General features: G+C 45.3%; 2 protein-coding genes across 2 annotated transcripts in view; both read left to right on the top strand.

The window, feature by feature from the left end:
- LOC107299799 (tribbles homolog 3-like) overlaps window positions 1-1190 on the top strand; it is a 10587-nt gene extending 9397 nt beyond the window's left edge. The window contains exon 5 of the mRNA XM_029286872.1: window positions 686-1190. Within this exon, the coding sequence (XP_029142705.1) occupies window positions 686-1184 (499 nt within the window). The 3' untranslated portion in view covers window positions 1185-1190. The remainder of the gene's footprint in view (window positions 1-685) is intronic.
- Window positions 1191-2152: 962 nt separating this feature from the next.
- Window positions 2153-8962, top strand: TRIB3 (tribbles pseudokinase 3). Its single transcript, XM_015829136.1, has 3 exons — window positions 2153-2437; window positions 5309-5601; window positions 8464-8962. Exons 1-3 carry the CDS (start codon window positions 2153-2155, stop codon window positions 8960-8962), a joined length of 1077 nt encoding a protein of 358 aa, XP_015684622.1.
- The last annotated feature ends 4886 nt before the right edge of the window (window positions 8963-13848 follow it).

The raw sequence follows: 13848 nt of genomic DNA, 5'->3' as shown, positions 1-13848 counted from the left end.
CTGGCGACCCCCAGGGGGAGGGCCTACTCTGTGGGTGCCCCCACCCTCTGGAATGAACTACCCCCCGAGATCCGGATGATTCCGGATCTCCTTACTTTCCGCCGCGCCCTCAAGACATGGCTTTTTCAGCAAGCGGGCCTGACCTAGGGAGGATTTTAGGCAGGGATAATTTTAAAAGTATTTAATTCGAAACACAGCTGGTAATATTTGGTTTTAATTCGGCTTTTATCGGGGTTTATTTTCTGTATTTTTGTATTTTGTAATTTTTTGTATTTTGTGTTTACTATTTGTTTTTAATATGCTGTGAACCGCCCTGAGTCCTATGGGAGAAGGGCGGTATACAAATTAAAATAATAATAATAATAATAATAATAATAAAATAAACACCCTTGTGCCCGAGCTAGATATCATATGAAACTAAAACCCAATACAGGTAATCCTTGACTTACAAATAGTTCATTTAGTAACTGTTTGAAGTTTGCAAAGCGTTACTAATACTTCATGTTATTTTGATTCTATGCCTCTGTTTATACAACCAAGGATTGTATTAGCTTTTTTGGCTGCTGCTGCGCATTGCTGGCTCACGTTTAAGCGATCGTCAACTAGGACTCCAAGGTCCTTCTCAGAGTTACTGCTTTTGAGCCAAGTTTCGCCTAATCTGTACTTGTATCTTTGTTTTTTCCAGATCCAAGTTGCTGCTGGAGAATCTGGAAGATGCCCAGGTCCTTCTAGGTCCCGATGACGCCTTAGTGGACAAGCACGGCTGTCCCGCTTACGTGGGTCCCGAAATCCTGAGCTTCAAGGGATCCTATTCTGGAAAGGCCGCGGATATCTGGAGCCTGGGGGTGGTCCTCTACACTCTGCTGGTGGGCTGCTACCCCTTCCAGGACACCAAGCCCATTTCATTGTTTGGCAAGATCTGCCGTGGACGCTTTAGAGTCCCCGGCGATCTCTCGCCTAAGGCTCAGTGCCTTATCCGGTGCCTCTTGCGAAGGGATCCGGCTGAAAGGCTGACCGCCAGCGGGATCCTGCTCCATCCTTGGCTGGCTTCGAACCCCGTCCCCAAGGCGTTGGGGGTCAGCCCCGCTGGAGGGCAGGGACCGGACCAAGTGGTTCCCGAAATGGGGAGGTGCAGAAAGGATTCGGATAAATTGCGAGAAGAGGGACAGATGAAGTGGCCTTGAGGGGAGGAAGGAAGAGGAGAAAAAGCGTACGACGTGGATGCCATATCTCAGCTGCCCTGGAAGTGCCTTTGGGGGGACGAAGCGCCTTTCCCCTTTGCCCCCCCATAGGGCAGGGGGTCACTTCGTCCCGAAACCTGGGGAGAGAAGGGCTTCGCCCTCTCTTCACCCCTTGCGTTCTCGCCCATGCCAAAGAAACCTTAAGAGAGTTTTGTTAAGCACCAGCAAGCTCTTAAAAGAAGGATGTTTTGCACTTTTAATTTGGGATGTGTGTTGATTTGGACAAGGACCCTGGAACCTGCTGGAATGGTTGATGGGAGAAAGAAATCTAGCATTGATGATGTTACCTAGTTTGGTAATGAGATGTCTGGAAGGAGACAGCTAAAGTCAGAGGGAACAAAGGACCCTGCAGTCATCGTTCTCCTCCTCCTCCTCCTCCTCCTCCTCCTCCTCCTCCTCCTCCTCCTCCTCCTCCTCCTCCTCTCCACTCTGCAATCTTCCCTCCTTTTAGCACTGATAATATTACCTNCCCACTCCCTTGTAGCACTGATGATGTTCCCTAGTTGGGTCATGAAATGTCTGTAAGAAAACAAAAAGACCAGAGAGCATCAAGGATCCCACAATTCTCCTCCTCCTCCTCCTCCTCATCATCATCATCTCCGCATCCCCACTCCTTTCTAGCACTGACGATGTTCCCTAGTTGGGTCATGAAATGCCTGCAAGAAAACAAACAAGCTCAGAGAGCACCAAGGACCCCACAGTCCTCCTCCTCCTCTCTGCAAACCCCAGTCCCTCCTGCACTGATGTTGTAACCTAGTTGGGTCATGAAACGTCTGCAAGAAAACAACCAAGTTCCAATTACAATCTAAGGACCAGACACAGAACTCGGAAAGGGAACTGGATCCTTGCCAGCCATGACTTTTCTGACTTAAAATGCCTTAACCCTTTCCTCTCCCTTGTGTTTTTTCCAGATGAGCCGGTGGATGCCAAAGCCTCGGGCAGAGGCCCACGTGCCTAAAAGGAAACTGTGCTGTGAGAAAGGGTCAAAAGAGGACAGCCCGGCGTCCAAGCACCCGCGTCTGGACAGGCTGCCAGGGCCATCACCCTGCCTCCAGCCCCTGCCTCAGTGCCCTCCTTCCGCAGGAAAGGATTTGACCATCACTCAGATTGGCCACTATATCCTTCTGGAGCCGACAGAAGGTGGACGCATCTACAGGGCTGTGGACAGACACACTGAGGCAGAGCTGACTTGCAAGGTACGAGATGATTGGCCTAGACCAGGGGTGGGGAACCTTGGCTCTTTTATGACTCGTGGACTTCAACTCCCAGAATTCCTGAGCCAGCATGGGGGAACTATGGCCCCCTCATGACTCGTGGACTTCAACTCCCAGAATTCCTGAGCCAGCATGGGGGAACTATGGCCCCCTTCATGACTCGTGGACTTCAACTCCCAGAATTCCTCAGCCAGCATGGGGGAACTATGGCCCCCTCATGACTCGTGGACGTCAACTCCCAGAATTCCTGAGCCAGCATGGGGGAACTATGGCCCCCTCATGACTCGCGGACGTCAACTCCCAGAATTCCTGAGCCAGCATGGGGGAACTATGGCCCCCTCATGACTCGTGGACTTCAACTCCCAGAATTCCTGAGCCGGCATGGCTCAGCTTGGAAACCTCTCCCTTTTCCCTCAGCGTGGCTGGCTTAGGAATTCTGGGAGATGAAGTCCACGAGTCATAAAAGAGCCAAGATTGCCTACCCCTGGCCTAGACCAAGGGTCTTCAAACGTGGCCCTTTTATGTTGTGGACTTCAACTCCCAGAATTCCTCAGCCAGGCTGGTCTAGACTCTCAAGCTTGGCCCTTTTAAGATGTGTGGACTTCAATTCCCAGAATCCCCCCAAGCAATCATAAACAGACCCAGGAAGAGAATGAATGTGTAAGGTTTAGTGACTTGCAGATTAAATAGCTTTTCTCAACCTCGGCCATGTTAAAATGGGTGGATTTCAACTCCCAGAATTCCCCAGCCAACAACCTTGGACCCATCATAAGTCGCTTTTTCCAGCGCTAGGGTAACTTCGAAAGGGTCACTAAATCCACGGTCATAAGTGTAAGGACTGGTCCTACATCACTTTTTTTTGGTGCTCTCATAACTTTGGCCGCTAAACCAACGGTTACAAGTGTGAGGAGGACCGATCCCAAGTCACTTTTTTTCAGCGCCGCCATGACTTTGAACGGTCGTTAAGCGAATAGTCATAAGCTGAGGAGTACAATAAGGAAAGGCGTAGCGCACAGGAGGCACTGTCAGAAACAATGACCTGCCGATAATTCACAAGGCAGCTGTCGAATGTGACAAATGGGGAACAACATCCTTGCATGGATGAGCCAATGGTCACATAGAAAAAACTAGGTCTGTCTGTCTGTCTGTCTATCTATCTATCTATCAATCATCTCTCTCTCTCTATGTACCCGTCTGTCTATCATCTATCATCTCTTATCTACTCCCTCTCTCTCTCTCTCTCTCTCTCTCTCTCTCTCTCTCTCTCTTTATCTATCTATCTATCTATCTATCTATCTATCATCTATCCCCCTCTATCATCTCTATGTACTCCATCTATCTATCTATCTAACACTGGAAGTTTTTAAGAAGAAACTGGACAGCCATTTGTCCAAAATGGTATAGGGTTTCCTGCCTGAGCAGGAGGTTGGACTAGATGACCTCCGAGGTCCCTTCCAACTTTATTATTATTATTATTGTTATATTATCTATCTATCTATCTATCTATCTATCTATCTATCTATCTATCTATCTATCTATCTATCTATCTATCTATCATCTCTCTCTCTATGTACCCGTCTGTCTATCATCTATCATCTCTTATCTACTCCCTCTCTCTCTCTCTCTCTCTCTCTTTCTCTATCTATCTATCTGTCTGTCTGTCTGTCTGTCTGTCTGTCTGTCTGTCTGTCTGTCTGTCTGTCTGTCTGTCTGTCTGTCTGTCTATCTATCTATCTATCTATCTATCATCTATCTATCATCTATCCCCCTCTATCATCTCTATGTACTCCATCTATCTATCTATCTATCTATCTAACACTGGAAGTTTTTAAGAAGAAACTGGACAGCCATTTGTCCAAAATGGTATAGGGTTTCCTGCCTGAGCAGGAGGTTGGACTAGATGACTCCGAGGTCCCTTCCAACTTTATTATTATTATTGTTATATTATCTATCTATCTATCTATCTATCTATCTATCGATCGATCGATCGTATCATCTCTCTCTCTCTATGTACCCGTCTGTCTATCATCTATCATCTCTTATCTACTCCCTCCCTCCCTCCCTCCCTCCCTATCTATCTATCTATCTATCTATCTATCTATCTATCTATCATCTATCTATCCCCCTCTATCATCTCTATGTACTCCATCTATCTATCTATCTAACACTGGAAGTTTTTAAGAAGAAACTGGACAGCCATTTGTCCAAAATGGTATAGGGTTTCCTGCCTGAGCAGGAGGTTGGACTAGATGACCTCCGAGGTCCCTTCCAACTTTATTATTATTATTATTATTATTATTATTATTATTATTATTATTATTATTATTATTATTATTATTATTATTATTATTATTATTATTATTATTATTTTATTATTATTATTTTATTATTATTATTATTATTATTATATTATCTATCTATCTATCCCTCATCTCTGTCTCTCATCTCTATTATCTGTCTGTCTGTCTGTCTGTCCCTCATCTCTATCTCTCATCTCTTATTATCTGTCTGTCTGTCTCTAATATCTGCCTGCCTGCCTCTCTCTCTCTCTCTCTGTCTATCTATCTATCTATCATCTATCTATCTACCTACCTATCTACCTACCTACCTACCCACCCACCTACCCCCTCTGTCTATCATCTCTCTCTCTCCGTACCCCCCTCTATCATCTATCATCTCTATATATCTCCCTCTATCATCTATCATTTATCTATCTGTCTGTCTATATCTACGTACCCCTGTTATCTCTCTCTCCCTCCCTCCCTCTCAAATGTATAGGCCGCCCATCTTACCTCAAGATAATTCTGCAGCTTGCTCTTTTTTCCCCCCTCACGTCGTCCTCTTTCCTTTCAGGTTTATCCGGCAAAGAGCTACCCGGAGGTGATGGCGCCATACGGTGCTCTCCCCTCGCACCCCAACATTGCCCGGGTGGCCGAGGTCATTGTGGGGGACCAGAACGTTTACGTCTTTTTTGAGCCCGGGAAGGACAACATGCACGACCTGGTGAGGCGGCGCAAGCGTGTGCCGGAATCGGAGGCCGTCGCCCTTTTCCGACAAATGGCCGAAGCCGTCGCCCACTGCCACCAGCACGGCATCGTCCTTCGGGACATCAAACTGAGGAAGTTTGTCTTCGCGGATCGGGAACGGTGAGAATGGAAAAGAGTGGCTGATTTTCCCAGAGCAAAACAAAAGAGTTGCGGCAGAAAAACCCTAAATTTCAGTTCATTTGCATTCAGATGTTATTAAAATTAAACGTAATCGCGGTGAGGTGTCCAATTATCACACCTCCCATTTAGCAGATTTCAGTCTAATGGTGAGGGAATTGCGCAGCCGGTGTCCAAATGAAGTCAGAGAAGCTGACGTGAACTTGTCATTTTATATAAATATATCTATTTTACATTTATATTTTCAGCAAACAAGAGAGTCAGGAACATCATGAGGTAAATCTAAACCGCATACAGAGCACACAGGAGAAAAAAGGCGGGAAAAAGGGAAACGCCCCCTTTACACCCAGTAACCAATCACAGTGCAGATTGCTTTATGCACGGCATTCTCCAACCAATTGACTACAGCTGTGTGTTCCGGCCCATTGTACACTTTACTGTTCCAGCTACTAAATTCAATATCCTCACACTAATATATCTTATTTTTTATTCCAGCATCTCCCTGGAAGGACTGGAATAAATTTTATAAATAAATAACAGGAATAAATTTTATAATAAATAAATAACAAATAAATCTTATAAATAAGTAAGTAAATAAATAACTGGAATAAGTTCTATGAATAAATAACAGGAACAAAATTTTATAATAACTAAAATAAATAAATTTTATAAATAAGTAAATAAATAACAGGAATAAATTTTATAAATAAATAAATAACAGGAATAAAATTTTATAATAAATAAATAACAAATAAATTTTATAAATAAATAAGAAAATAAATAACTGGAATAAATTTTATAATAAATAAATAACTGGAATAAATTTTATAAATAAATAAATGGAAATTTTTTTTTTAAATGAATAAAATACTAAACTAAACCAAACCAAACCAAAACCTAAAATAAACCTAAACCAAACCAAACCAAAACCTAAAATAAACCTAAACCTAAAACTTAAACTTACTTAAACTTATTACCAACCTGGATGAGGCCATTTAACTTACCTCATTCCTATATGATGATGTTGTTAGTTGCGAAGTCGTGTCTCACCCATCGCGACCCCATGGACCACGTTCCTCCAGGCCTTCCTGTCCTCTGCCATCTTCTGGAGTCCATTTAAGCTCACACCTACTGCTTCAGTGACTGCATCCAGCCACCTCCTTCTCTGTCGTCCCCTTCTTCTCTTGCCCCCCATCTTTCCCAGCATCAGGCTCTTCTCCAGGGAGTCCTTCCTTCTCATTAGGTGGCCAAAGGACTTGAGTTTCCACTTCAGGATCTGGCCTTCTAAAGAGCAGTCGGGGTTGATCTCCTCTAGGACTGACCGGTTGGATCGCCTTGCAGTCCAGGGCACTCGCAGGAGTCTTCTCCAGCACCAGAGTTCAAAGGCCTCCATTCTTTGGCGCTCAGCCTTTCTTATGGTCCAACTTTCACAGCCCTACATTGCAACTGAGAAAACCATGGCCATGAGTATGTGTACTTTTGTTGGCAGGGTGATGTCTCTGCTTTTTAGTATGCTGTCTAGATTTGCCATAGCTTTCCTCCCCAGAAGCAGGCGTCTTAATTTCTTGGCTGCAGTCCCCATCTGAGGTGATCTTGGAGCCCAGGAAGATAAAATCTGTTACTACCTCCATTTCTTCCCCATCTATTTGCCAGGAATTGAGAGGGCCGGATGCCATGATCTTGGTTTTCTTAATGTTGAGTTTCAAGCCAACTTTTGCACTCTCCTTCTTCACCCACATCAAGAGGCTCTTTAGTTCCTCTTCACTTTCTGCCATTAAAGTAGTATCATCTGCATATCTTTATAGCGAATAATAAAATTTGAATCCTGATTGCAGGAGGCAAGTGACATGGTTTTAACATCATGGGCTCTAAGTTATGTCACTTGCGTCATGAAGTCCAGAAGCCCACTGTGTCATTTGCAGGATGGTGGATTTAAATTTAATATAAAAGTAGTCCTTACTTAGCNTTCTGCCATTAAAGTAGTATCATCTGCATATCTTTATAGCGAATAATAAAATTTGAATCCTGATTGCAGGAGGCAAGTGACATGGTTTTAACATCATGGGCTCTAAGTTATGTCACTTGCGTCATGAAGTCCAGAAGCCCACTGTGTCATTTGCAGGATGGTGGATTTAAATTTAATATAAAAGTAGTCCTTACTTAGCAACAATTCAAAGTTATGACTTGGGAAGTCCTTATGATTTTTGACAAGCAAACTCGGTGGCAGGTTGATTCGCTTAATGACTGTAGCAAAAATTGGACACGAGTCCCTCAACAACTGGAGCACTTAGTGACGGAAGCTAGGTTCCAATTGTGGTTGTAAGTCAAGGACAACCTGTAATCACAAATAAACACCTGGATTTTTTTAAAAAAGGACTTTGTGTTGGATCCCGCTGCAGTGGAAAATCCAGATGGTGCGTTGATGAAAAAGGAATCTTATCGACACGAACGATACATGTATGTGTTTTATTAATTAGATTGATAAATTTATAAATGTGAGATGGGCAGTTATCCAAATCATGTACATAACTGAAATAAATAAACACCCTTGTGCCCGAGCTAGATATCATATGAAACTAAAACCCAATACAGGTAATCCTTGACTTACAAATAGTTCATTTAGTAACTGTTTGAAGTTTGCAAAGCGTTACTAATACTTCATGTTATTTTGATTCTATGCCTCTGTTTATACAACCAAGGATTGTATTAGCTTTTTTGGGTGCTGCTGCACATTGCTGGCTCACGTTTAAGCGATCGTCAACTAGGACTCCAAGGTCCTTCTCAGAGTTACTGCTTTTGAGCCAAGTTTCGCCTAATCTGTACTTGTATCTTTGTTTTTTCCAGATCCAAGTTGCTGCTGGAGAATCTGGAAGATGCCCAGGTCCTTCTAGGTCCCGATGACGCCTTAGTGGACAAGCACGGCTGTCCCGCTTACGTGGGTCCCGAAATCCTGAGCTTCAAGGGATCCTATTCTGGAAAGGCCGCGGATATCTGGAGCCTGGGGGTGGTCCTCTACACTCTGCTGGTGGGCTGCTACCCCTTCCAGGACACTAAGCCCATTTCATTGTTTGGCAAGATCTGCCGTGGACGCTTTAGAGTCCCTGGCGATCTCTCGCCTAAGGCTCAGTGCCTTATCCGGTGCCTCTTGCGAAGGGATCCGGCTGAAAGGCTGACCGCCAGCGGGATCCTGCTCCATCCTTGGCTGGCTTCGAACCCCGTCCCCAAGGCGTTGGGGGTCAGCCCCGCTGGAGGGCAGGGACCGGACCAAGTGGTTCCCGAAATGGGGAGGTGCAGAAAGGATTCGGATAAATTGCGAGAAGAGGGACAGATGAAGTGGCCTTGAGGGGATGAAGGAAGAGGAGAAAAAGCGTACGACGTGGATGCCATATCTCAGCTGCCCTGGAAGTGCCTTTTGGGGGACGAAGCGCCTTTCCCCTTTGCCCCCCCCATAGGGCAGGGGGTCACTTCGTCCCGAAACCTGGGGAGAGAAGGGCTTCGCCCTCTCTTCGCCCTTTGCGTTCTCGCCCATGCCAAAGAAACCTTAAGAGAGTTTTGTTAAGCACCAGCAAGCTCTAAAAAGAAGGATGTTTTGCACTTTTAATTTGGGATGTGTGTTGATTTGGACAAGGACCCTGGAACCTGCTGGAATGGTTGATGGGAGAAAGAAATGTAGCATTGATGATGTTACCTAGTTTGGTAATGAGATGTCTGGAAGGAGACAGCTAAAGTCAGAGGGAACAAAGGACCCTGCAGTCATCGTTCTCCTCCTCCTCCTCCTCCTCCTCCTCCTCCTCCTCCTCCTCCTCCTCCTCCTCCTCCTCCTCTCCACTCTGCAATCTTCCCTCCTTTTAGCACTGATAATATTACCTAGTTTGATAATGAAACGTCTATAAGAAAACGGCCAAGCTCAGAGAGCACCAAGGACCCTTATTTCATCTTGAGCTACAAATATCCTCTTCCTCCTCCTCCTCCTCCTGCTCCTCTTCCTTCTCCACCTCCTCAACCCTCCTCGTCTATGCAAACAGCTCTCCCTTCCAGCACTGATGATATTACCTAGCTGGGTAACGAGACGTCTGCGGAAAAAGCATCCAAGCTCAACGCGCGCCAAGGACCCCAGAAAAAGATGCTTTTCCCGCACGCCAGGGCTGGATTTCATGGTCCACAATTTCAGAGGAAGGAGTGGATGGAAAGGACGCTCTCCCCGTCGCCCGGAGGGGGACGTTGAGGGATGGACGTTTCTGCAAAGCGTGGGATCACTTTCCCCGGTGCCAAAGAAAAGGTTGAGATGGAAGAAGGGAATGATGGTTTCTGAGGGGGAGGAGGAGGGTACCCTCAGGGGGAAGAGGCCAAAGGGGAGGGGGATTCCTTGGGTTGGTTTTCCCTGATTTTTCTGACACCCCCCCCAAAATGGAGTAGCCTTAAATTGCCCTAAGACTAGGATCAAGTTGGATTAATCAATGCTTTTCAACCTTGGCCACTTTAAGACGGGTGGACTTCAACTCCCAGAATTCCCCAGCCAGCAACGCTGGCTGGGGAATTCTGGGAGTTGAAGTCCACCCGTCTTAAAGTGGTCAAGGTTGAAAACACACTGGATCACCAAAGTCCTTGCCATCCTTCCTTTCTTTTTTGATGCACTCTTTTAAATCCCTTAAAAGTGCCTTAAAAGGACACTGCTGTTGATCCAGAAGCTCTGCCCTATTTAGAATAGACTTATCTTCGTTGTCATTGTGTAACTCACAACGAAATTTGTTTCACAACTATACTTGACAGATGTGGGGTGTTTGGGGCATTCTCCATCTTCCTTGATCCAAAAAATGTGGTCCATTACATTGAGGGCTGTGTGACTTTAGAAGACGCGTTGATTGCCATGTTTTCCAAGCTTGTTCACTTTGCTTGAGATGGGTTTTCCACCTCTGCTCCACTCAGGATTGCATTAATTTGTGTGTGTGTGTGTGTGTGATTGTGTGTGTGTGTGTGTGTGTGTATTTGAATTACAGACCTGTGAAGACGGGTTGGGAAAAGAAGGCTCTTGTGTCTTGGCTGGGTTTGAAGACCAAGCCAACATTTGAGGTCACCAAGATCTGATCCTTCCTCCTGACCTCAGGATCCTCCCCATAATAATTCTGGATACCTCGTTTCCTCAAGTTTCTTTCCCCAACTCCAGAAATGGTGATGTTGTGGGAAAAGAGCTGTGCTAGATCTTGCTTGGAGTAAAGTGTAGCCATCAGGGAAAGTAGATGTGGGTATGTGTGTTGATTTTCACCACAGACCTGTGAAGATGGGTGGTTTTGAAGGTGGAAAAAGAAGAGCCTTGCCATCTGAGTCCATAGTTCTTGGTCACGTTTGAAGACCAAGCCAAGATTTGAGGTCACCAAGATCTGGTCTTTCCTCCTGACCTTGCGATCCTTCCCATAACAGTTATGGATACTTCCCTCCCTCAAGTTTCTTTCTCCGACTCGGGAAATTCAGATGTTCTAGGAAGAGGGCCATAGTAGATCATAGATGGGTTGAAGCGTAGACACCAAAGGAAGGCATTTGATGACTCAACTGAGCAAGATACGGTTGCGTCTGAGCTCCTCCTCCACTTCTCCAACCCTGAAGGACTTGGTTTGTCCATTAGTGCCAAGAATGGAGCTGGTTTGGTCCACCACCCAGGACCATCTTCCCAAGCAACCCAACCCAACCCATGGCATGCTAGCTCTACTTGCAAGATGCTAGCTCTGCATGGAAGATCTACCAAGTCTTGCAATCCATGATGGAGCATCTTCTCCCAGGGAAGAACGGATTGATGGGGTGCCCCCTAGAGAGGATGCCTCGAGCAGCTCCATGTGAGAGACAATAACTGGAGAAGAGGGAGGTCTATTCTCTCCTCCCCCAAGAACCAGCTGACTTTCCAGTGTGCCTACAAAACTACCTCTCCCAGAATTCCTTGGGAATGGACTTCTTCCCTTATCTTCCAAGCTGCTGTTTGGTTCCTCTGTGTATGTGTTTGTGTGAGTAAGTCAGGGGTCTTCAAACTTGGCCCTTTCATGACTTGTGGACTTCAACTCCCAGAATTCCTCAGCCAGGCACGCGTGCCTGGCTGAGGAATTCTGGGAGTTGAAGTCCACAAGTCATGAAAGGGCCAAGTTTGAAGACCCCTGGAGTAAGTGAACGAGTGATCTTCGGGACTCGGTTTCCTTTTGGGAGGGTCAGTTTGGCCAAAGCAAACTTACAACAATTCGTTTAGTGAGTGTCCCACTTAGCAACATAAAATTTGGGCTCAATTGTGGTCGTACGTTGAGGACTACCTGTACAGATCTGTTGCTTATTAGAGACGTGTTTCTCAACCGTAGCAACTTGAAGTTGTGTGGACTTCAACTCCCAGAATACAAGTAGTCCTCCACATACAACTGCTCCTATAGTGACTGTTCTAAATGAAAAAAAACTGACTTACAACCGGTCCTCTCTCAACTGTCACAGCATCCACCAGGAGGCCGAGAGTTCTAGTCCCGCCTTAGGCACGAAAGCCAGCTGGGTGACTTTGGGCCAATCACCAGGAGGTGGTGAGTTCTAGTCCTGCCTTAGCCACAAAAGCCAGCTGGGTGACTTTGGGCCAATCACCAGGAGGTGGTGAGTTCTAGTCCCGCCTTAGGCCCAAAAGGCAGCTGGGTGACTTTGGGCCAATCACCAGGAGGTGGTGAGTTCTAGTCCAGCCTTAGCCACAAAAGCCAGCTGGGTGACTTTGGGCCAATCACCAGGAGGTGGTGAGTTCTAGTCCCGCCTTAGGCCCAAAAGCCAGCTGGGTGACTTTGGGCCAATCACCAGGAGGTGGTGAGTTCTAGTCCCGCCTTAGGCACAAAAGCCAGCTGGGTGACTTTGGGCCAGTCCCTCTCTCTCAGCCCAGCCCACCTCACAGGGTTGTTGCGGAGAAAATGGAAGGAATATTATATGTGTTTGCCCCCTTGAGTTATTTGTCAAAATAATGAAGGCAGGATAAAAACAATAGATGGGTTAATCCCTTAATTAACTGATTCATGCAAGTCTGCAACCTTCATTCCGCACATAAAAAGAGGCGTGAAATTTGGGTGAATTATTTATGGGGGCGCACAGGGCGAGATCTCTTGTGTGCACCCAGTGTGTGACTCTTGACTATCACTTTGTGCCAGATTATTTATTTCCTTGGGGGTTGTACATTGTGGGAACAGCACTCCTGTATTGGATGAACCCGGGTTTAGTCTGCTGTGTGAACTCTTTTAACACCGAATTTGCTGGCTTTTCTGCCTTTTGGAAAATAAAAGATGAGTTGACTGGCATTTGTAACAATTTTTTTCTTTTTTTGGCAATTTTAACTACGCAGAGAAGTTGGAATAAAATATTTTTGCCTAGATCCTGTTCCTGCAGTTTTCCTAAGGTACGAGTGGAGTCAATATTTTTCAAACTTGGCAACTTTTAAGATTTCTGGACATATTAAAAACATAGTGTATATCAAATGTTAAACAGTGTTTTAAAATACCTTTTAAAAATACTCTTTAAAAGGAAGAGTTATATTCTCTATCACTGTTTCTCAACCTTGGCAACTTTAAAACGTAGGGATTTCAACTCCCAGAATTCCCCAGCCAGCATGGCTGCTGGGGAATTCTGGGAGTTGTAGTCCACACATATTGCTCTATAGCAGGGGTCTTCAAACTTGGCCCTTTTATGACTTGTGGACTTCAACTCCCAAAATTCCTCAGCCAGCCACGCTGGCTGAGGAATTCTGGGAGTTGAAGTCCACAAGTCATAAAAGAGCCAAGTTTGAAGACCCCTGCTCTATAGAATATGTTGTAAAATATGTGACTTTTACAAAAGGGAAAATATAATGGATTTTTTATCAGTAGAATAAAGTCTGGGCTTTATTAGTCTGGGCTTTATTAGTCTCATTTCAGGTTTTTAACTGTTCTTTTCTAGTTTTTTAATACCCTATCAAGAATCCATTGGCGTCGGCCAGCCAATTGTCTTGTCGTTCAAACTTACCATGGCATTGAAAAAAAGTGACTTATGACCATTTTCCCCACTTATGACGGTTGCAACCTCCCTACGGTCACGTGATTGAAATTCAGGAGCTTAGCAACTGGCATGTACTTATGACTGTTGCAATGTCCCGGGGTCATGTAATCCCCTTTTGAGACCACCTAAGAAGCCAAGTCAAGGTGGAAGCCAGATTCTGATTAACAACCACTTCACTGCAGTCGTGAAGTTCTTACTAAC

The sequence above is a fragment of the Protobothrops mucrosquamatus genome, unplaced genomic scaffold, assembly GCF_001527695.2.
Source record: "Protobothrops mucrosquamatus isolate PMUCROS unplaced genomic scaffold, P.Mucros_1.0 scaffold5493, whole genome shotgun sequence".
In the NCBI taxonomy this organism is placed as follows: domain Eukaryota; kingdom Metazoa; phylum Chordata; class Lepidosauria; order Squamata; family Viperidae; genus Protobothrops; species Protobothrops mucrosquamatus.
This window is presented reverse-complemented; position numbering and strand designations above follow the sequence as displayed.

Excerpts from the sequence above, each read along its gene's own strand:
- TRIB3 (XM_015829136.1), top strand. The coding sequence starts at position 2,153 with ATGAGCCGGTGGATGCCAAAGCCTCGGGCAGAGGCCCACGTGCCTAAA. Across the intron at positions 2,438-5,308 it reads AGGCAGAGCTGACTTGCAAG|GTTTATCCGGCAAAGAGCTA; the intron begins GTACGAGATGAT and ends CTTTCCTTTCAG. Across the intron at positions 5,602-8,463 it reads GTCTTCGCGGATCGGGAACG|ATCCAAGTTGCTGCTGGAGA; the intron begins GTGAGAATGGAA and ends TGTTTTTTCCAG.